Genomic DNA, 24,116 nt, shown 5'->3' with positions numbered 1-24,116 from the left:
GCACTGGTTGCTGCTTGCAGTGCTTGATATCAGCCACAGAAGCCCCAAATTTCTTTATTAAATCCTTTTCTATCTGTCCTATGGTAGATTTGCATCACCATGACCAGATGCATTTTCCTCCAAGCACAAGGCACAAACATATTAAAATATACCATGAAGTGCACAGTTGTTTTTACAGCAAATGGAAGCAGTTAAAGCAGAATGAATTAGATGGCATATTAGAAAAATTAGATGCTTGAACTTCAGCCACTTTAAGCTAAAATAAGCATCTACTCTCTCCCCACAACTGAGCATATTTTTTCCTATACTGAGGTACGCTTAAAGACATCTGAATCTAAACTGACTCCCCAAGTGAGATATAGTAAGAAAAAATTCAGACAGAAACACTTCTGCTGTTGTTGTTATGAGAACCCCTTAAGTTTCTCAAGCACCTGTTAATTACTATGGAGCTGTGCAGTCTATATTTTCTTTAATGATAAACAAAAAAATGGTATTATAAGAACAATAACAGGGTAGAAAATTCTGTAGACTGACACTGTGCAGTACTGCACATAGGTTTTCTGATTATATAAATTTTGAAAAACATTTCCTCAAAGAGAAACACTTACATAGAGACAATCTGATATCCCACTTGGAATATTCCATTCAATTTCCAATGGAAAAATTGTCATGGAAAATTTATCGCAAACAAGTCACCTACCAGCAAGAATCCTTGTGATGTCGCAGTCAAGTGTTGCATAGCATACAATTTTTTTAAACCATTTACTTACATTTTAAAAATACTTTGGCTCTTGAAGTGGTGCTAATCCCTGTTGAACATCTTGTCTCCCTTGAGAGATGATAGTTACTTAAAAAAGCAAATCAGAAGTCTTCACTATCACTGGACCCACTTCAATTATAATAAAGTGTGTTGGCAAAGCAGAGGGAAAAAAATCAGTCACAGTCAACTGCTGCAAAAATTGAGATCCTTTAGCATGACAGAAGAGTTAAAATCAGGATAAAAGAAAAGTCATTCAGCATGTCTTACCTTTCTGTTCCTAAAGACAAGTAGAGCTGACTAATGGTTTCCAAAATTTGTCCCTCCAGAACTTTATTGGACATCTTTCTAGCTAAAGATAGTTGATATTCATTGTAGATGACACACTGAGCCTCATTGGGAACAACCGTACTGTAGAACTGACACAGCAGTTTAATTGCTTGAAGCTGACCTAGGGGAATAGATATGAAATACTGCCATGAATTTCTATTTTAAAATGAAAGTTAAATTAGTTTTAAAATAGTGCATTCCTACTGTTTCATAAGCTCAGCAGTCAGTGAATAATATAGAAGTCATGACAAGAAGATTCCACCACAAGCTTCTTCACCCTCAACAAAATTAAGCAAGGCTAGAGGTTATTTAAAACTTGGTTTCTGGAAAAAGTGATAAAACAGTCACCTTACCTGCATAAACTGCCTAAATCAGCAAACATAAATATAGCATGGTTCTTCTAAATCCAGCTATTTTATGCAAAATTAATCCAGAGTACCCATTGTTTTCACATTTATATTTGAGTCTTGTGATGTTTGTACAGCCAATAATATCATAGCTATTATAAATATTATTGAACATCGACATTATACATAGTATTGACGAAAGAATTGTTTCGTAATGCTTACAACTTCTCCATCATTTCTGGGCTGAGAAGTACCAGAAGTACAAATAAAGAAGTATTTATATTCTCCACCATTATGGAATGGTGGTGATTTTCATCACAGATGTCACATAACTAAACATAAAATGTTAAAGAAAAAAATGTATGTCCATATAACAAACATTTCCAAACAGGGTACATTTCATAACTTCAAGAGAAAAACAAACAAAAAACTTACTTTCCAGATGACTTGTCTCCATTGCAACTAAAAATGCCCATTCATAATAAAACCTTCCCTTTTCTCTCTGCCTTCCACTAACGTAGTAACATCCCAGTTGAAGGAGGACTTGGATAAACTCTTGGCCACAGTCCATGCTTGAAAGTTTGGAGAATAGCTTCACTGCCTTGATATAATAATGTTCTGCCAGCTTATTGGCTGCTGCATGCAGGCAGAGCGCCCCAAAATTAGCCAGAGCTATAGCTTGGTTATGGGTCATATTTGCCTCTTCAGAAAGCTGTAGAGCTTTATAACAGCTTTCAGCAGCTTCCTTTGTGTTGTTTGTTCTTTTCAAAGCAATAGCAAGCATATTATAAGCAACACCTAGTTGTTGAGGATTGCTCTGTGAGGAGTCTACAACAGTATTTAAAATGGTTACTGCCACATCATATTGCCTGTAAAGAACGTATAACCAAGCAAGTGAAACCAAATAGTTAATAGTTTCCTCTGGCTTCACAGATGTATCAGAGTCCAGTGCTTTCATCATGTAAACAATGGCTTTTCCATACTGTTTGTGGTGGCTGTACAGTTTTGCTAAGCTGAGATAGATGGTGCTGCACAGTCCTTGTTGCTCATTTGTAAATGCAGAGGAAAGAGCTTGTATCAGGTAAGGTGCAATTTGGGCTGGAAGTATTTGTCTGAGTTTTCTCAAGCCATAGAGCTTCGGAGCATTTTTGATGACTAAATCAATCCTTTTCAAGGAATCCATTAAAGTACTTGAGCTCTGGGAAGCGGAGACTTTTATGCAACTTAACACAATGTGTGGCAAACACTTCTCATTGTAGGACTCTGCTAGTTTGAAATAACAGTTGTTGGATAAGTTGTTTTGTAAACCCAAATCATTAAGCAACAATTGCAGCCTTTCTAAGAAGGGCAGTGCCTCTTCATGCTGTTTGCGTGCAGTGTAGTGTTTTGCCAGTAGAAAGCATGCCCTTGCCTCCGCATGTTTGTTCTGGCTCAAAATTGTCCTCTTCAGAGCATACTTCAGAATATCTGACTCAAGGTCAGCACTGCAAATGTAGTTGGGAATTCCCATCAGAAGAGATGCAGCCTTGTCAAAAATATGAGCACATTTTTCTTTGTTCTTCTGTGTCAAGTAGATGACTGCTAGATTTGTGTAAAGAGCAATTACGAAGTACAAATCACTAAACCCACCAGTTACTGCCCCCAATGCTTCTTCAAAATAAACCCGTGCTTGAGAAAACTTCACTTTTTTAAAACTTAGCCTGCCTAGTAGAAAGCATAGCCTCGCTAGTGCCCAGGACATACCTGCTTTCTTTGCTAACTCCCTTGCTATGCTAAAAAAGCTAACCAGTTCATCTTCTTCTGAAAAGCCATAAAACATGCTATTAATAAACGGATAAGAGAAATCATACAGGTTTTTGAAATCTCTCTCATACTCTTCCGTATTTAAGAAGAGTAGCAATGACTCAAAGACATCAGATGCTTGACCATCATCTTGATAGATGTAGAAGCAAGGTCCTGCAGGTGGAGGAAAGATTTCCTGATTTGGAGACCTGGCAGAATCCTTTCCTTCAGTAGCTGGCCCTTCTGCCCGTGTGACCTCCAAATTCTTGAAGTTCTTTAAGAATTCTTCTATCTTGCCATTCTTGCTACTGTATACCATGTTAGAGTGTGAACATGGAATTTCTGCAAATCAAAAATAATTCACAGGTCAAAGTTTCATGTGTGCGTGTACACAACGATCTTTCAGACCAACAGAAACATTTATCAGTAGAGGATGTTGTTAGGAAACACTATATAAACATACTGCTTTCTGAACAATATGTTTAGGAGACAAACCAAAGGTGGGGAGAAGAGAACAAGATGGGTCAGGGAGGAACAAACATGGGAAATGAAGAATGGGGATAAAAGGACTTGCCACACCTAATCACACTTCTGATTATTACAATTATCTCACCTGTTCCTGATCACCAAAGTCTGTTCCATCCTATTTAACTAATACAAACTTTTTTTGTGTTTGAGTGTATACTCAAAGTACACTTTGAGTGTATATGAAAGCAAGAGTAAGTACTACCAAGGAATTACAATTCAGACTACCTGGTAAGCTGGAGACCACCAGAATCTGGAAAAAAACAGGGTCTATAGTGGAGACTGAATAAAGGGCCTAAGGTCTGGGCATGGATATGGGATAGATTTAAGGTTTGAAGGAACCATAAATTTGAGCATTTGAGTTGAGTAAGGGTAAGCCTAAATTCTGCTAGAAAACTAAGGTAGATTAGCCAGGGATGGTGAGATGGAGCTATTTGTGTTGTTAAAGTCTGAAGTGGGCGCCTGTGAAAGTACTGTACTCTTGCCCACATTATCTCCACGTGGACAGCCATGCCTGTATAACAGGTGTAGTAAGATTCCGTTGTCAGATACCAACCCCGCTTCTCTGCTGGTGCAGATCATCTTTTCTAGAATTACAAAGTTTGTGGTTGTCATTGTGGTCACTGATCTAAATTCTTCTAGAGCTATCACTACTGAATATATTATAAACACAAACAAGACAGACATGCTATCATTTTTCAGTTCTCCCACTGTTATCAGGTTACATTCATAGTCAGTGTAAAGCTTACAGCTGAGTGTATCAACAGGAGTTTATTGACCTTGCAAATTTGAAGAGCTGTTTCCTTAGAACTCCATTTATGAAAGTGTTCAGCAGAACCATAAACATAAAATCAATATTTAGAAAAATGTTAGTACAATGGAAGTAATGGCAGTAACAGTTTAGTAGCTAAATTCCAGCGGGAAATAATTCTGCATTCTCAAAGTAACTCCTTTAGGGAATATATTTATGGGATGTTTTCTAGCAGACTGAAGATCTACTAAAATTCAAATTGGGCACTTGCCAGGTGTCCCATAAAAAGTACTTTGACTTCTTAAACAAAATAATGTGTGGTCAAATCAGTAAAATAAGTCGTACTTTGCAATAGGATAGCAATGTCTGAGAAAGGCATCTGATATTTGTGAAAGATACATCTTACAGCAAAACCTAATGATAAGGTAGAGAAGCAATGAGAGAAAGTCAGAATGTGAAAAGACATCAGAAAGACAAAAGCAAAAAGATTAGAAGCTACATTAGTTTTAATAAATACAAATATTTTAATAAATAAAAATTTGTATGCATATTTATTACCACATTCATGAGTTTTCTGAAATTCCTGTTCTTCTAACTGGTCTGTAAGAAAGAAAAAGTCATGTTAGCTATGGTATCTTACAACTTTTTTTTTTCCAGTTCCATAGGGTAGAAAAATTGGATGTTCCTTGTAAATTTAGAAAAGATTAATTTCCTAAATCTGACCCAAAGATCTATATTTAAATGTCTAACATAGCACATCTGTAGAACATAAAAGAATTACTTTTTTATGTAGAAGATATTTCTCAGGATATGCTAGTTGCCATACTGATTATTTTCATTGTCTTGCACAGCCTGTGGTGGCATAAGAAATTGGTGCTCCTGGTCAGTTTAGCAAGACAATTAATTATATTGACTACCTTAGACGAAGTCTCTAGAGAGGAAACCCCGATTGCCCCAATTACTTCAAATGAAGCATAAACACTTCAAGAGATAACAGCTGTATTAGAGATGATGTAGCTACAAGTAAATTATTTCTTTGTATTAATAGATTTTGCTATGCCTTTGATAGTTAAATGAAACATGAAGAGGTGTGTGTTTACATTATCTGTCAATAATTATTATGTCACATTTCATAACAAAAATGCAAAGCAGATAACATTTAGTTTTTTCTAATGCAGCACTCTGATGTTTGAATGCTTAATGATCTGTTCAGTTCAATAGCAGTATTTGAAAGTCCTGATGTTTAATTCACTCAAAAATGGACAAAAGAGGATTTCTAAATGCTCTGTTGGGAGAAGTTTTGCATCAGCAGGAAAATAGCAAAGATTATCTAAACGATGTATCTGTGATCAAACTGAATACCAATATATTTCAAAGTAGCTACAAAGTCTAGAATATCATTAAAATAGAAAAAACTCACTTATGACAAGGATATACGAAAAACACATGCATCTTAGGCAGCAAAAAGAAGTAAAACTTGTACTTACCTATTCTATACACAGAGCAAACATCTGTGATTGAGGTTTGCTTCAACAAATGTACCACTTCTTCTAATTGTTTTTCTTTTGAAAAACAAGACAGCTCTTCTGCTTTAAGGAAATCCAGGTCTTGTACTCTAACAAAGAAATAAGCAACTTAGAAGGTGTCTCAAAGCAGATTTGGCTTGAGAAGCTCAATGAAATTTGAATGCCTCACTAAGTTTGAACTTGTTAAGAGAAACCAATACAGGCTTCACATTACAGGTCCTGTTGTGTTCAAAATTAGTATCAGTCATCATATTTACAACCGTATACACAAACTAATGATACCTAATGATGCTTGCAAGCTAACAGTTTCTGCCGTATCATTTCTACCATTTTGTCAATCTATATCACTGTATAGCATTTTATGAGAGAATTTATTAAAAACACAAATATTTAAGGACATTATGGTATTGATGTTCTAAGCTCAATGTTACATATCAAATGAAACTATAAGCAACATCTAAGAACTCCTCATTTCAGCATGCATGCAATACAGACATAAGAGCAACCTATTTACATGGCGCCAATGCATTCTGAAATACACATTTTTACAGGTTTCTTCTTGCACTATAAACAATTATTCATAAATGAACCTCATATGAAGCAAGTTAAGGCCTATGGTGATGGTAGTAGCAAAATCAGAAGTTGGATACTTTAATAAAGATCCTGACACCAGTAAAAATTGAATCTTCTGAAACAGTAAAAATTCTAGGATTAGATGATCCAAAGAATAGACACTGAACCAGATATAGGCAACTACAGCAACCCCTTTTCCCAGTAAGAAACTCAGGTACAATGTGATATTGCTTCCCAATATCTAAGCTTATTTCATATTTCTCTGTGTTAGTTCTGACTGATACACACTATGGCAATTTTTATCAACAGAACACACAAAACCAAACCAAAAAACTGCAAACTTAAGTTTAAAGTTCAGTATTTTAAAGCTCAAGAGACTCTTCCTAAGCCTCTTTTGGTTTCCAAGTTAAATACGTAACACCTACGTATTTCCAGGTAAGTCCAGTTTAACAGAATTCGTCTTTACAAAACCTATTTGGCCAGTAAGTAGATGTCTTCCAACAAACCATTCCATGCATTCAACGAGGTAACCAAGGATCTCAATTTCATCTCCTTCCTGGAAACTAATCTCTTCAGGCACGGTACTTTCATAATTCATCACAGCTAGACAGGATCCTGTTGCTGTGTAATAGAGATAAATATTATTTGCAGATACAGTAGTTTAACAATACATTTAGTAGACTAGCAACTCAGCAGAGAAATATATTTAGGAAAAATATTCCTGGAACCCTGGAATATTTTTCTGGAACCCTGTACAACCTGAGTTGTACAACCAATGCAACAAGATTCAAAACATCTGTATGGAATCAGTTTGGTTTGAGCAATTAAAACTGTAAATAACGGCATTAAAATCTATACTAGTCATTTCCCAGCCACTAGAAAGCAAAATCTAAAACCTTTTCAAAAATCTGAAAAAAGTGACAAAAAGGAATTGCTTTAAGTCCGTCGTTTCTGTCTTTTGTGCTGCCAGGCCACAGCACAAGCATTTGAACCAATTTATAAAATCTTTATTAAGTAAATAAGCAGTTATATACCAGTCCATACAGTATTGAAACTGACACGTATGGTAGAAAATAAGCCATGTTTACTCTCTAACCTGAGCCCGTCTGTATGAGTGTTATTTTTCTGTCAGCATTAGCTAAATCAATACACATGTGAAAGATCCACAAAAATTACATTGGTGTGTATACCTATTTAAAGTTTATCATCAAATCTACAGAGGCATCAAATTAATTACTTTGTATATCTACTTAACACAACATATAGGAGACAAAAAAAAGGAGACAAGCCTAAGAGTTTAACTCAAATTAGATACGTCTAGCCATTTATTTTGTAAAACCCCTTTGTCATAGGCAGAGATTTATGCTTTCACTAATTTTACAGCAATGCAATTTTAAAAGCTGTTTTCTCATCCTAATACAATAAAAAGAAATATTGAACCCTTCAGAGTCTGTCCTAGTGAAATCATAGAATAAGTTTGTTTTGTTTTGTTTTTCACATGTTGAGATTTGAATGGAATTTCTTACCAACTTGCCCGATGGATTTACATTCAGTTTTGTATGTAAAATCAACAGGATCAGAATACACCTTAAGAAACCATCTTTAAGTAGAAAAAGAAATTGTAGTTAGCGCATTAAACACTTTATTAAATCTTGTGACAGTAACAGTTTTGGTTTTAAATGCATTTAAAACCAAAAAGATGTACCGCTCCCAACAAGTATCTTTCAATTTCAACACTGACTAAACTTCAGATACAGCTATATTTTGAGCAATGTTTGCACTGAAAGAAATGTTACCTCAGTTCCTCTAGCAACCTAGCAGAAAAAGCCCTGCTAATTCTCCCTGCCCAAGATCCACGGAAAAATTACAGCTTTTGAACTACTGAGAACACCAAGAATTAATAATTTTTGATTATTCCTAAAATAGGGAGTAGATTAAGCCCACTGATAAAATTTCAGCTTTCTAGCAATTACGAGATTGGATATGAACTTGAAAGAAACTGCATTATAACTGCGGATGGCTTCTGCTAATAAAATTGAGTAAAAACACTGCTGTCTTGTCCTCATCACATTTCCAAGCATCCCACCTGTTACCATCCATATTTCCAAGCATCCTGAAAGATGAGAATTGTCAATTTAAATGATTTTAGAAATACTAAGAGCTTATATTTCATATTCAGGGAAAAAAAAAAAAAAAGCAGTATCTAATTTACAAGATGGTAAACCATCTTCTTCAAAAGCTGCATTTCAGGCATTGGAATTAATTTCAATTACTTGGTATGGAAGGAAATAGAGCATTTGTTCTCAGTGTTAATAGAAGATGGATGTTCCATAAGAAACCACCATTTAGATGGACCTTTCTCTAATCAGATACATACGCATGAAACAGATGCATATACATGTAAAAGAGGTAGTTAGGGTCAGGTACCTACTGATGAAAAGGGATCAGTGGCTCCAGAGAAATGTTAGACAGCATGGTCATGTCACCATCCACAGATCCATCTGTTACATCTTCAGTAAAAGCTGCAGTCTCAAAATAAGTGTTCGTTTCGCAGTCTGTAGCCGTTATCTTTGTTACCAGATTGTCAGGATGTAAAACAAAAAATGCCCCTAAAAAGAATGCAGTGTAGCAGATGCCATTTTATGTAATTTTTTAATGCCATACAAGCTTTAAAATTCTCTTCAAGAGCATCTGTAACGTCCAATTAGAGATAGAAAATAATTGTGAAATCTCAAATTATCGTTCTCATTATTTACCAGATTTTCATACATTTTTGTCTAGTTTCTATATCAGTAAAATGACGTTCTGTGAAGTGTAGAACCCTCTTCTGCATTATTTTGCAGCAGATTACCTGTATATGTGTGTCTATATTCCCTGCAGAACACAAGAAACATTCCTATTGCATTGGTCAACGAGCTAGCTAGTCCAGCATTCTGTCTCTGACAGTGGCAGCAGATGATACTGTTTAAGAGAAGCACATAAGCCTGGCAACTATTTGTAATCCCTTTTACAACTCCAGGATCTGCAGTAATATTAACCAAGTTGGAACGCACACCCCTATCTAATCCTTTTGGTATCCATTTGTGGAGCAGTTGCATTTGAATTTATCTAATCCCCCTTTGATTCTACTGAACTCTTTCTGAGCTGCTCCTTTCTCTTCTCTTTTTGGTACACTTTGATTTAACAGATATAAATTTCAACTTAACTAAGTATTTGAGTAGATCTTAAGATTTACTTTTAAGGATTTTAAGAAACAGCTTTAAAGAAAGGCACTTCTCTAAATTTAACCTTAGTGCATACAGTCTTCCTTACCTTCTTGTACTAGTAGACTTCTGTACATCATCTTCAATGATTTTTCGTTTACACACACTTCAATGCCTGTTTCTTCCTCCTCTTGAGAACAGAGCCAGAAGGACTGATCTAGGAATAAGTTCTCCATGCAATGATTTATAAAACCTACGAGAGAAAGAAAAAAAAAAAAATGTTTTCTTTGCAGTGTTACTATATTTTAAAGAAAATAACTTTTAGAAAATCTTAAACTGAGGTATGCATTCTGATAGCTCCATTATTGCTTAACCCATAGTGTTGTTATTTAACCCATTGTTACCAAGCAAAATTACATCCATTAAGTCACATGCATTACAGCAACTTTTGGTGCTTAGCTATCACAAGCTACACCTCAAAGGTACAGAAGTTCTTTGCCTCTAACATTGCTGAAAAAGCAGACCGTGTCCTCACATTACAAGGGTTCCACGTGGTCTAGCTGTATTTCAAAGGTTTTCACTAGCAAGCTTTGCATAACAGCTTCTTCGCATCCTGTAATAACAGGTGACTAGAAACAATCTCTTCATAAACTTCTGTTGCCTATATCAGCTATGTCGATTTAAGTAGATACTGTGCCTGGGTATCAAATTCCTGAAATTTCTTTGAGACAGAGATGATACTGCACATTAGAGTTAAGTAAGCCACAAGACAGTGCTTTATTTTGGAAACTGGGACTCCTTACATTAGGATTTACAGCTTTCAAAGCCGTATCATGGTTACAGGAACATCTGAGTTGGTGTAGTATGGTATAGTATGGTAGTAGTGTATAGTATGTTATAGATGGTAGATTATTACTTCAGGGACCAAGATTAGAACATTAGTTGATCCTTTGAGTATGCAGTTACAGTGGAGAGGAAGGGGTGGACAGATCAGTGATCAAGGTGCTACTCTGCAGTGTGGAAGATGCTAATTGATTTCCTTTCAGCCAGTCTCACATACGAAGCTTCATCTTTTTGTGCTTTCTCTGTGAATTTGGATAAGAAAGGTATTTTCTCTATTTCACTAAGGAATGTCTTAAAATACAAAATGACAAATAAATAACAACAAAAAATAAAAGTAATATTAAATGTCTGATGAAAACAGACAAACTCAATGTAGTAGTGCACACAAGGTTCTCCATACACATAAGAAAAATATAATCAAGTGAACAAAATTAAAAGACAAAATCTGATTCAAACACTATTCTTCAGAAAAGACCTGTGAAGTTATAGGTTATTAAAAATGGAACTCAAATCAACAGCACCACACTGCTACAAAATGTATGCTCAGATTTAGAAACAGGACCAAAGCATGCAAATCTGTTTTACTTGATACTTCATCTGAAGCCTTACCAACTTAGTCCAGTTTGCTCATTACTACTCAGGAAAGATGTGGGCCAACTAGAGGAGTCCAGTGGGGAACATGATCAGAGTTCTAGAAAATACACTTTGTGAAGAAGGATTAAAGGAATTAGGGTGGTTTTTCCTAAAAAAATCAACACTGAGGGGAAGTGTGAGTTAGAAGTCTTCACTTAGGTCTGAGCCTGGTGCAAGGAAAGAATTATAAGTTCTCCATATCTATGGTGAGCAGAAAAAGCTGTGAAAGTATTTAAGCAGCAGCACGGATTAGACAATACAGCACAAACACTTGGATCAGAATAAAGTGTTTGTAAAGAAAGCATGATCAGATGCTGGGGTATTTAGACTAAACACCATCCAGTAATGATAGCTGTTACCTGCTTTGGTACAAATGCAGGTTCTCCTGGAGGTGGGGGATGTCTCTCCAGCCCTATCACCAGTACTATGGTCAAGCACGTTATTTACTGCTTTTAGGAGTTATCACATTGAAAACGTCAAGATCGCATTCAACATATTCCCAGTCAATCAGAAATTATATGCAGAGGAATAAAAAAATCATATTGTACTGCCGTATGGTAAAAGAGCTTTACCCAGTGAGTGATAAGTTAGAAACTTCCATATTTCTTCAAAAGTTTTAAATGTCACCACTATTAGGTCTTGATCACTGTGAATTGAGAGCAATCTAGCAGAGAGCTCCTAAAAAAAATAAAAAACAATATTTTAATTACAATTTTGCCAGGTTCAAGCAAAATTTCTCACTAGTTAACACTTATCCTAAAACACTATGCACTAAGAAGTGCAAAAAAAAAAAATCATCCAGGATTTTGCCTATATTAGATACCTCTTCTTTAACACATATCTATAACATATAGCCAAACAAATTTTAATCCAATTTATTCTTACCAGTTATACTAACAATTTCTTTGTAAATTAACCACACTGGAATTAAAAGTGGAATTTCAGACCTGTCTGTATAGTGGCCAATATTCACTATATGGAGTGTGAAAGCCAGGAAGGCCTGTAGTGATCCTTTCCAAGATACCATCCTAGCCCAGAGCAATTTACAGCTTGGGAACTGCTTTTGCCAGGAAGAGGAAGAAAAGGCATAAGGATTTTTGATTGTTTGTTAACATTTTAAAATATCTGTAGGTCACTTGAGCAGCAATAGTAATTGTAAATTATAATGTTGAATTTTATAAGGACAATGCTCATGGTGAGAGCTACATAAGCTTTCAAATTAGTGTAAGAAATACGCATTTTAATGGATTCTAGCCAAAGATCGCCAATATACGGTCTGGTTGCACATCAATTAATTGTTTAAAAATGGGGCTCTGCAGTGCTGTTGGTTGCTATCTTTCAGGAAAATATGAAGAACTGTGGCAATTTATGAGTCAAATACCTGAACCAGTATCTCAGAGAATAAATCAGATGCACAGCCAGAAGTCTTACTGTATCATTTCCCAGTACTGTAGCTTTGATCCTGGCACATCATAAAATTGAAGTGCATCTTTTAAAAAAAGATAAGGACCCTGCTGGGCAGCTGAACTCCACCACAACTGTTCTTTCACTCTCCCTCCTAAAAGGAAGAGGGGAGATTAATATAATTTATTGCCTATCACTAGCAGACTAGAACTGTAAGAAACTAAAAGCAAACTAAAAACACCTTCCCCCCATTCACCCTCTTCTACCTCCTCCCCCTGTGCAGTGCAGAGGAACAGGGAATGGGGGCTACATTCAGTCCCTAATGCTTCATCTTCACTTCTCCTTCTCAGTCACTCTCTGCCCCTGCCTCATGCAGGGTCCGTCCGACGGGATGCCGTCCCTCCCAAACTGATCCCGCAGGGGCTGCCCACAGACAGCAGCTCTTCAAGAACTGCTCTCACATGGCTCTGTACCACGGGGTCCATCCATCCCATCCACCCCCCAGGAGCAAACTCCTCCAGCACGGGTCCCCCATGGGTGGGTGGCAGCTCCCCCTAGACCCCTGCTCCTGCATGGGCTCCTCTCCACGGGCTGCAGCTCCGGCCCGGGGCCTGCTCCTGCGGGGGCTCTCCATGGGCTGCAGTGTGGAAATCTGCTCCGTGTGGGACCCATGGGCTGTGGGGGGACAGCTTGCTCCACCAGGGCCCTCTCCTCAGGTAACAGGGAAACTTCTGCTGCATGCCTGGAGCACCTCCTGCCCTCCTTCTGCACTGACCTTGGGGTCTGCAGGGCTGGATCTCTCTTCTCTCTCCTAGCTGCTGTGTCACAACATTTTTTTTTTTTTCCCCTGTTCTTCGATCTTCTCTCCCAGAGGCCCAATCACCACCACTCATGGCTCAGCTCTGACCAGCAGAGGGTCCCTTTTGGAGCCAGCTGGAGCTTACATGGGGCAGCGCCAGGCTCCGTTCACAGAGGTCAACCCCCTTCTACTGAGCCCTTGCCATGTAATCTCAAGACAGATCTAGAAATTGATTTTAAATTTACAAGAATTTATCCCTCAAACATTTTCTGTAATCTAAGCAAGACAGAACTTGATCCACAGTTTATAACTTATGTCTCAATTTTAAAAGTTCTCTGAATTAATTAATTTCTATATTTTAAATTCACACAACATGAACACATTAAAATAGTAATTCCTTTTTGAAAATTAAAGTCCAGTTTAAGCCTCTTCCAACAGGCACGCCTCATCACTACTTTGATCTTATGCATACTCCTTTCTTCACCAGATTAAATATTAACAAGAGCCTGAAATCTATTAATAAATTGCCAACACATGCTAAAATATCTGAGCCTCAGGGGCTTTATGCACTGATGAATATCAAAACAACATTCTAAGGAAATTTATCATTATAAATCTTGTTTCCTTCAAAGTTCTTTTCCTAGTCTGTTTCTAATAAGGCCACAAATCTAGCCTATTTGCATGCTCTTTTCCTTTTCCTCATCACCCATCTCTTCCTCCATCTCCTCCTAAACAAAAGTTAGAGCAGAGCAGCAGGAGTACAGGCTGTTTTCACAGTCACAAAATCAGCAGGCTGGTGATGGAGGGTTCATAACACATGAAAGGAAAATCATGTAGGAACACATACATCCAGCACAGTCATAAAGTCATAACTAATTAAGATTTCAGTGTTTGGCTTGCTAGTGAAGGAGGCTAAAACAGAAAAAGGATGCCAAAGGTCAAATGGTATCATCCTGCTTTTTTCATCAAGAGTAAAAGGAAGACTTTGAGTTGTATTTCTAGCAAACCTCAGTGGTTGTACAGAACAGGTTTCCTATATACTAACAAATTAAAGACAGTAATAAAAAATGTTTAATGCTCTTGTGTGCAATTTAAACCTATAGCTATCTAGCCCTAGGAAGTTGAATATTTATACTATTCTTCAGACTTCCACTTGGGCTTTGCAGTGGATTTTCTAGGTAACTTACATGCCAAATGACTATAAGCAACCGGAAACTGAAAAGCCAGTATGAGGGCAAATTAATAAATCATACAAAAGACAGTTTCCTGTGATGTAAATCAAAGCAGAAGATATTTTAATTAGAATTCTTAAGTAACTTATTTAGCTGGGTTTATTTGGCGTGAATTTGGTGTTGCTGTCTCTTTCAATGGTTTGATATTTCTCAGGTCTGTAGATCATTTTGTGAAGCAGGAGGAAACTCTGGTCATTCAAATTCAAGGATGCAGCATGCAGATGGGATTGGAACCCAAGCATCTCCCTGATGAGTTCAGTAGCATAGAGCTGTGTTCTCTGAACAAATAAACCTCTCAATTCCAAAACAATTGACTTACACTGAAAACTGCCATGACCTCCCTGCTGTCATTTTCCAGAAGACGGAGCTGTTCTCTGAGGTGTCTTTGGAGTCTGGGATCCGGACATCCACTCTTGCGCCTTACCATTGTTAACTTCAAGGAGATATCTGGAGAAGGATATCCATTTATAGTGCTACAAATTTGGTGATGAAGAATCAGCTTTGTAGAGCCAGAAAACCCCTCAAAAGCAGAGAATCTACATTAAGAAATATTTTTTACAGTTTCAGAGACAGACACACAGAAAATTGGGCTGCTTCACACATGGGATATTTTCTTCATTTTTATTATCCAGTAGGAATAACGATCTAGCATAAGACACGAGATTTCTCTTGGTATTATAAAAAAGGCTTCAGCTATACAAAGGATTTGATAGTCTGAAGAAAATTTCTGAAACTATCATGCTTGGGGATGTAGAAGAAAAATCAAGCAGATTGGTAATTTATCAAATCAGACAGCTCTGCAGGCATTGAGAACATGCCCAGATTTCCAAATATCCTGTGCATATTTTAAAAGTGAAAGAAAACATATTAGATAATGGCATCTCAGGAAAAGACAACCATAGTTCAGTGTGTTACAACAATGCTCAATGCTAATCATAAATTCATGGTTAGACGACACATCATCCCCACTACTTCAGAAGGCTTCTATAAATTGAATATGGGAAAAGCTCTTTCTCAGCCAAGCTAGTTGAGCAGTATAAACCAAGATAAATGGCCAAACTAAAGACTCACTTACATGATTTCCTTATCACATGTGAAAGAATCTGGATACCTATGCTCAGACCTTAAAGTAGCAAATGAGAAGCTTTTACAACAGCTAGGGGTATAGTTGTTGCTAGCTCCTCTCAGATAAAGAGGATCTTCAATAAAGTTGCTTTCATTCTTCATGTCTCATCTGTTAATTTAACTCAGTAACAGTAAGTCATATTCATAAGGTTTCAGATACTTTGATAGGCACATAAGCCAATAATACCCACTCAGAAAGAATTTCGATTGCAAGCATGTATATAGGTCATGCTTCCACCAATAACTAGGGTTGTTGCGCATTCTAAAATATTCCAGCTCCTCTGAGATTCACCTCTTAATCCAGTAAAATAGATACTTTCACATTCTAAAGTGTTGCATCTTAATCCGTTTTCAGAGTGCTTTCGGTTTCTGGAGTTTTATGACTGACTTGAACCTGAATTAGCCATTACTTTAATGTCAGTAAGGGTTTCTCAGAGATGCAAAGCAGTGTTACTGAATTACAAGACCTCTGTATAGCTGTGGTCATACAGTCAACTGTAAAGCACAAAACAAACTAAAGCCTTAGAGTGTTACTCAGATCACTTTTAGGTAAGAGCGTTGTCGATCTTTTCATTTTATTCGAAGCCATGACAGATACAAGCACAAGAAGAGACTTATTTTTTAAAAGTTTGCTTAAATTATTTTACATAAATTATCTTCTAGTTAAATATTTAACTCTATAAACATGATTTAAGTCTTACATGAGTTAATAAGACTGAAATAATAAATGCGTTGAACTAAACGGACTAAAATACGTGTGCTTCTGCCAAGAGAACAAATAGTAATGGCTTATCAGAATGAAACATAGTCCAAAACCAATTGCACCTGCGGTAATCTTCCTGTCTGCCCTGATCCATACCTTTAATTAAAAACCCAAATTCTATATGGGCGAGGCAAGCATGAATAATTTCCGTACAAACCACCATATGCCAGAAGACATCCCAGTGTTGTTTCCAATTTCTTTATCTCTAGAGCAGAGTCCAGGAGACTGGGTTCAGGGGCTGCTTTACATTCAGTGAGTTAAGTCTGTCTGTATGCTTCATGCAAATACTGAAGCTAGACAGACTACAGAGGACATCAAGCACAGATATTTCTCAGATATCAACATCTCCCAAATTATCAGAGGAGTCATTGATCTGTTGGTATAAGAGCACCTAGTTTGCTTGAAGGAAGGGAGTAGAAACTCCAGAATGCTGAGGAAGTCACACATTTCCTTTAAGAGACAAATCTTTTGATATCAACCAATCTGTTACTTTTCATTTTCCATAAGAAAAAAATGTGATGACACCCTCAATTCACAGAGGGGGCTAGGAGTCCACCTCAAAAGAAGCCTGTTGTGTTTCCTGAAGAACTCAACTCCAGCTTTATTAAAAATACAGCATGTTAAATTTTGAGACTTGGAAGGGCTGCAAACTTAGAAATAAAACATTTGAAGGACTGAAACCCGTACATAAAACAGTGAAGTTTTCATTTGCTTCTCTTGTTTTTATTAGCCATTCCAGTGTAGTCCATAAATAGTTTCTAGGTTTTATTGCAGTTAATAAATTACTTTTTTTTTATATGAAAAATTGTCAACAAATCATATGTAGAAATTAGGCACTTCATAGATGCCATAAAGCATGTCATAAAATTAGAGGAATGACAACTGCAAATGCTGTTGTTGTAGCTGTCTCTATTTGAAAAAGAAATGAGAAAGCATTGCATGATTGCATGATATAAAGGCATTCTTACCAGTTGGAAAATTCTCAGCTTGACTGGGAAGGGTCCTTGAACTGACATTTGTGTATTTTCCATTTTGTGGATAATCTATTATGATAAACAAATGAGCAGTTAAGTGCATTTTCGATGTCCACATAAATCATCACTTTCATTTGATGCTCTTGAGAAGTACTGGAACAAGATAAATATTTTTCCCCTTTCTGCTTTATAATTCTCCAAAAATATGAAAAGTATCTGAAGATACTTTCTCTCCTACCAGGGAGAAAGTTAAATCTTGATTTTATCTTAATGTTAAGCTTTAAGATGGAATTCTTCATCAATAGAAAATTGATGAAAAGGAAAACTGAAGTCCCATTTGGGAGGGAGCAAAAGTCAGACACCATTGTCTCTTCACTTACACCTATACTAAAAAGTGGCCTCCACAGAAGTTTCAGTAGTATAAATTGCAAATAGTATCAATGACACATACCAATGCATACACGGGGAGCAACAATCCTTCTCTTTATAATTGTTACAAATTTAACACTTGGGAGAGGGATAATGTAAAAAATAAGAGTGAACTGAAGTTTTAAGAAATTAAGACCAAAAAAAAAATTTTTTTTGACTTATATTTCTTCTAGTCCTTTTGGAAATGGTAGGTTTTCATGCTAGAAAACACACGCCCAAGCGAGTTCTGTTTTCTCAAGGTTCCCTGAGCAAAAATCAATGAAGCCAAGGCTTGATATTTCTGAGACTGAAAGTGGTAGGAAATGGTCTTTCTTTTTTAAAAGAGAAAATCTGATGCAATTTTCATGTATCTTAAAAGGAGAGCAGTGGAAAATGTCTTAAGAAAATGGTTGCAATATAGTAGGATGTGGAAATATCTTCCCTTTCAGTGCTTTTGTTGATATTACATGAACAATGGCACACGACCAACTAGGAATACAGAAGCACAGAATTTTCCTACTTCAGAAATAAAACAGTACGCAGTAAAAGCATCATCTTTAAGGATAATTATTACTATACTAGCATTAGAAATTGCAGTTCCCAAGCACTTTGGATTTCGCAGGAGAGTAGGTGGTGTCATAGAATCAGAATCACAGAAATGCTTGAGATTGGAAGGGACCCCTGGACTTCCTCTGGTCCATCTCCCTGCTCAGCCAGAAGTACAAGATAACTGTCAAAACTCTAACAACATATTATAAATTTTATTATTACCCAGTAGTCAATAAAGGCAATTAATTAATAGATGTTTCTGGTATGTGAAATAGGCATTACTGTTATTTCGATAGTATCAGATACAGATTTTTCTTGAAAGGTATTTGCTGAGATGTTAATACCCAGCAGGTAATGTTGGATTCTGATAATTTTCATCTCAGCTAATTTTAACATAGAGTTTCTATGTAGATCATTTAGTTTGCCAACCTATGCAGCATTGCTACGGAGGAAATACAGCTGTTGGCCTTGTACTGTAGATGTAGGTCAGAAAAAAGCTCAGTGGAAAAACAACAGCTCTCTGCTAGCACACTGCAAGCATTGTTTTTGTTAAAAGACAAACAAACAAAAAACAACAACAAACAACAACAACCAAAAAAAAACAACACTCGTTTACCATTCCCTCCAAACAATCAAAAAACCCAACAACAACAACAATAATAAATGCAAAGGTAAGTCAAGAGCAAAGTGATCAGAATGTATTGATAGAGGTCTTACCCATTCGTTCTTGCAGCGTGTCTGTCTTGTCTCCATCCCTGGCAGTGCTCATGGCAGCACTGGCTGACTCACATTCCCAGCTAGGCACGCACATACCCTGCTCTGTTTCATTCCTTTCCAAGTTACTGCCTTGCTTTCCCTCTGAAGTAGGAGCAGAGGTTCCCTCCTCCATGGTGCCATCAGAGCTGGGCACAGACATGCCACCTCCTGCTGCCAAACTTGCCATCATTTGCAGTGCCTCACAGTGACATGATTAACATTACATGTATCAATGATCTGAGAGAAAAATAAAATAAAATTATGTATTTAAAAAAAAAATCTCAGAATACACACACATATGCAAGAGCTGTCCCTCTTCTGTGGGAGTTATTTTTAATTGTATGTTAAAGTATTTAATTGTAATGTTAAAGTATTATTTCACAACCCACCAGGATTGGAGACCCAAGTCATGGAGGACAGAAAAGAGAATAAAGAAAGGAACATAATGGAGAAAAAGCAATTACTATGACAACACTAAGATGTTGTTGCTTTGTCACAGGGACAATTGACCTGTGATCAGCTGTACAACGTGACAGGAAGGGAAGAAGCTGTTGGAAACACAGCAGCTGGCAGGGAAAGCACTCAGAGCTATTCTGCTGCTGCTTGAATCTGAAGATACAAATAGGGGTGGGAAGAAGAAAGGAGTGCTTCCCCAGGCTGGATGTTGGGATACACTCTATGAAAGATATCCAACTTCCATGTGTGAGCAATCTGAAATACTCTAGAAACTTCTCCAGAAACTACGCTGGAAACAGCGACGAAACATCCTCATTGTCATACCTTAACCCTAGTCCTGGGCAAGGCACTTTACCTAATGAACACCTCACTCCCTCAGTGCACATCTCGAACAAAGAGGAAATCAAGTTTACTACATACTTTTGGGGACAGGGTGTCTGAAATTCACTAGTGTTTGTAATTTCCCTTTTGAAAACACTGCTTGTCACTGTCTGACTTTTGCTTTAGACTTCTTTCAGACAGAACTGGTACGTAACACCCAAACTCATCCCAGAAAAAGCTCCTGCAGTCAGGTGTCATTGCTGCTTTAGTGACAAAGCACTCAGTAGATTTGACTAATAGCAACACTCCAAGGCCTGAAGTGAAACATATTTGTGTCCACTGCTAATTATTTGTTCCTGGCCAGCTCTAAGGCAGAGCCTCCAAGGTATTGCATCATTAGTATTAACATAGGCAATGCAGGGGAAAACATTTTCTGAAGGTGACAAGGATGGAACTGGTACTGCATGCTTAATTGCAACAAGCAGGCAAAGTTTTATACATCCAGTTAAAGAATGAATCCTCTGGAGGAACCCCCAGTGCTGGAAGACTGGTATAAAAGCATCCAAATATGTCTTTGCAGTAAAGCAGCAGAGATCCACTGAAGCTTGAGGCTGTTGGCAGCAATACTGTTACTGGCATGAACATCAGGAAAAAGCAATAGAAATAGAAGTAGAGCACGAGTAGTTGCAAGCTTCATTGCTCCCTTTACAGGTTGCCAACTTGAGATGTACCCATGAAATGGGATCTTCAGGACAAGCTAGTTCAGTTTCAAAAGCCAGTTTTAAAGGTTGGACTAAACAATCTTCAAGGTCTTTTCCAACTCAACGATTCTATGATTCTGTGTAAAAAGTGGAACAGACATCATCTCCAGTGCATCTGCAAAGGATGCAGCTCATGTAGCCAGTATGTCCCACTGATATTTAGACCCACTTCCTCAGTGGGTTCTCACAGGCCTCTTTAATTGGTTCCATAAAGCCACAGGATAGATTTTTCCCTTAGTTCTGTCACTCGGACTTGAACCCAAATTCCTCTATGCTTACTCCAGCCATGCTCATTAACAAGCTACTATCACTGTAAGTATATCAAACTTGTAATCTTTGTGAAATTTCCTCTGCTGCTTCTTTTCCAGAAGAAATTGGTTAAAAATGAAGCTGTAGATGAAAGATTGCTTTTGCTCTTCCAAAGCCTCAGACTAGTGCCCAGTAACCCTAGTGTCCCTTTATGATCTGTCTTCAGAATTGTCTGAAAATCTCTCTCTTCTCTATTGTAGTGGGTTTATGTGGGCAGGAGGGGTGGAGATGAAGTGCTATAGACTGACTGCATCCCCCATTCACTGCTCCCCTACTCTGCTCAGGGGGAGAAGGTGTAGAAGAGGGTGGATGGGGGGAAGGTGTTTTTAAGTTTGTTTTCCTTGTTTCTTACTTCTCTAGCTTGTTAATGTGTTGGGTCTGTCTGAGCTGGAGTCACCTTTTCCCTGCAGCAGCCCATGCAGAGCACAGCACTGTACTTGTAGCTGGAACAGCACTGATATCACTCCAGTGTTGTGTCTGCTGCTGCATAGTGCTGGCACAGCATCAGGTCTCCTTCCAAGCCCCCAGGAGCCAGCAGGCTGGGGGTGGGCAAGTGATGGGGAGGGGACATCGCCAGGGCAGCTGACCTAAACCAACCAAAGGGATATTCCACACCTGATGTCACACTCAGCAATAAAAAGGGGGGCTCTCGTGGGGGAGGGGGCTGTTCCTCCTGAACAACCACTACACATTTTGAGGCCCTGCTTCCCACAACATGGCTGAACATCACTTGTTGATGGGAAGTAGAGAATAATTTGTTCCCTTCTCTCTGTGCTTCCATGCGGACTTACTGTTTCTGTTGTTTGTTTTTCTCCCCTTTCCCTTTAATTAAACCTTTCTCATCTCAAACCTCGAGTTCTCTGTGTTGTATTTTCTCCCCCTTCCTCTTTGAGGAGAGGGGGAGTGAGAGAGTGGTTGTGGTGGAGCTTGGCTGCCCACCTGAGTAAAGCCACCACAGCTAGTAATAAGCAATGAATTTCTCTAATCTCCCTACATGGAGTCTGTTTTGCTCATTATGGTAATTGTTGAGTCATCTCCCTGCCCTTACCTCAACCCTTGAGCCCTCTTCATTGTATTTTCTCCCCCTTTCCCTTTGAGGAGGGGGAATGAGAGAGTGGTTGTGGTGAGGCTCAGCTGCCCACCTGAGTAAAACCACCACATCTGTTCACTATGAAATGGGGAATCTTAAAGCACGTTGTTCCAGCTTGCCCTTTCGCATACACACTTTCCAGCACTTTGCTCCGTAACAAGCCTCATGTCATAGGTCCCATAACCTAAGCAAACTGATGGCCATCGTGACCAGTGGCACCAGCCCCTAGCTGCCTGCTGTAGTGGGCAGATACACAGGACAAGGCAGCAATCTGTTTGCACAACCTCCATACTGTTTTGCAGTCATGAGAACTTTAGCCCACAGAGCACTTGAATAAACAGTAAAATATGTATAGACAGAAGAATGTTACACAATGATAACAAATTAACAAGGTATACGTGCAGGTAGTATCATCAACTGAGAGAATTAAACTACATAAATTGATGAAGTATAAAGAGATTAGGATGAACATTGTTTTAATATTTTTGTTGTCCCCTTTCACTATTTATTTTTTTTTTTTAAGTGCCTGTCAGAGTGGCAAGGCCGATTTTCAGAAGACCGTGCTGTAGCTCTGTGGTTCTCACCATGAAGTTATATCTTATATACACTTACAAAACAGACAAAAACTCAAAACTCAATGTATCTTAGTAATTTCTCCTAAGAGTATTTCTACTAATATATCTAGGTAACGTTGCAGTTCTTACTTCTGATCTCACTTTCTCTAACTCTCCTGTAAAACTTTGTATCTGTCCTTATGATCTAATTATAAATAATTAAAAATGCAGGCTTGCAGAGCCTGAACTCACATTACTAGAGATATGCTTATCCATTTATATAGCTGGTCTATTCCTTAGAGTAATGGCAGTAGCTAACACCATTCCTTTTCATATTGTACCATGATCATATGTATTTTTTCCACACTTATGAATTAAACACTTCTGTATGTCTTCTATGTGTGGTGTCTCATGAAGAAATACTGTGATATTAAGGATAACTAAATTCCATATGTAGTTTAAAATATACTGTTCTATGAATCTCATAGCCAGTTCTTATTTTTAGATCAGATTATCCTTAATCCCAGAAGTGAAATTCAATATTCAGAATCTTAATATTTTCCATCATCTGCTATTACAAGCAGAAATATCTTCCTTTAAAAAGTTTTACCAAAAATCATAATGGAACTTGTATTCTTAGAATTCAGTTGAGGTAGAGAACAGATATAGATTAAATCTTCCTATCTTCTGCATGAGTGCCTGCCTGTTGGTAAGGGTAACATATATAAACAGGATTATGAACGAACCTATAGAGCATGGTGCTGCAAAAACAAGAACAAGTGGGACTTAGAATGAGTCAAGATAAATATGATCTATTTAAGAAGCCATAGTATCTAAGAGCCTAAGGCAAGGAACAAATCTGGATGGGGGAAATAAAAGTAAAAGTGATAAATTCTCAATATTTTCTCTTTTCCAAAATACACAGAATTAAAATTAAGATCTCAAAAACCTTTGACAGCCATGCTCAGCTCTGCAGTTTTCTTTCCCATCTTTAATGTTTACCTTAAAGTGTTAGCCTATGTAGCTATATACAAGCACTGAGGCACTAAGAACAAGACTGTAAATCATTTCCCTGCAGGTAGGCACCTTGTCTACCTAGGCACTTCAGAATGCCTTTTTTTAAAAACAAACAAACAAAAAAAAACAAAAACAAAAACACACACCTAAACACATCTCAAGGGATACAAGTTTCAACCCAAGTGACAAATCTTTCACTGAATTTTGCATCACGTCTGTTCTTTTACTGTTCACCTTTGAATATCAGGTACCCCAAGGAGCAAAACTGTAACATAAAAACAATGCTAAGGTATGTCAGCATCTTTATTGTGCTTGGTGTTTTCTCATC

At 37.5% G+C, this 24,116-nt stretch overlaps 1 protein-coding gene across 13 annotated transcripts in view; it reads right to left on the bottom strand.

Annotated features, from left to right (window-relative positions):
• Positions 1–24,116, bottom strand: part of SH3TC1 (SH3 domain and tetratricopeptide repeats 1) — an 83,937-nt gene that overhangs the window by 5,797 nt on the left and 54,024 nt on the right. For 8 of the 13 annotated variants that reach the window (XM_038177899.2, XM_038177898.2, XM_005016195.6 and 5 more), the window contains 12 exons: positions 19,242–19,517; positions 17,562–17,636; positions 15,025–15,152; positions 11,843–11,948; positions 9,904–10,047; positions 9,023–9,200; positions 8,118–8,191; positions 7,017–7,212; positions 5,980–6,107; positions 5,051–5,092; positions 1,870–3,558; positions 1,028–1,208 (listed from right to left, as the gene is read on the bottom strand). In XM_038177899.2, the coding sequence (XP_038033827.2) occupies positions 1,028–1,208; positions 1,870–3,558; positions 5,051–5,092; positions 5,980–6,107; positions 7,017–7,212; positions 8,118–8,191; positions 9,023–9,200; positions 9,904–10,047; positions 11,843–11,948; positions 15,025–15,152; positions 17,562–17,636; positions 19,242–19,470 (3,170 nt within the window). In that variant the 5' untranslated portion in view covers positions 19,471–19,517. Of the gene's footprint in view, positions 1–1,027; positions 1,209–1,869; positions 3,559–5,050; positions 5,093–5,979; positions 6,108–7,016; positions 7,213–8,117; positions 8,192–9,022; positions 9,201–9,903; positions 10,048–11,246; positions 11,778–11,842; positions 11,949–12,651; positions 12,829–13,449; positions 13,696–15,024; positions 15,242–17,561; positions 17,637–19,241; positions 19,518–24,116 lie in introns of those variants that run through there. The other 5 variants (XM_005016196.6, XM_021270010.4, XM_013096408.5 and 2 more) reach the window with 5 other exon arrangements.

The sequence above is a fragment of the Anas platyrhynchos genome, chromosome 4 (genome assembly GCF_047663525.1).
Source record: "Anas platyrhynchos isolate ZD024472 breed Pekin duck chromosome 4, IASCAAS_PekinDuck_T2T, whole genome shotgun sequence".
In the NCBI taxonomy this organism is placed as follows: domain Eukaryota; kingdom Metazoa; phylum Chordata; class Aves; order Anseriformes; family Anatidae; genus Anas; species Anas platyrhynchos.
This window is presented reverse-complemented; position numbering and strand designations above follow the sequence as displayed.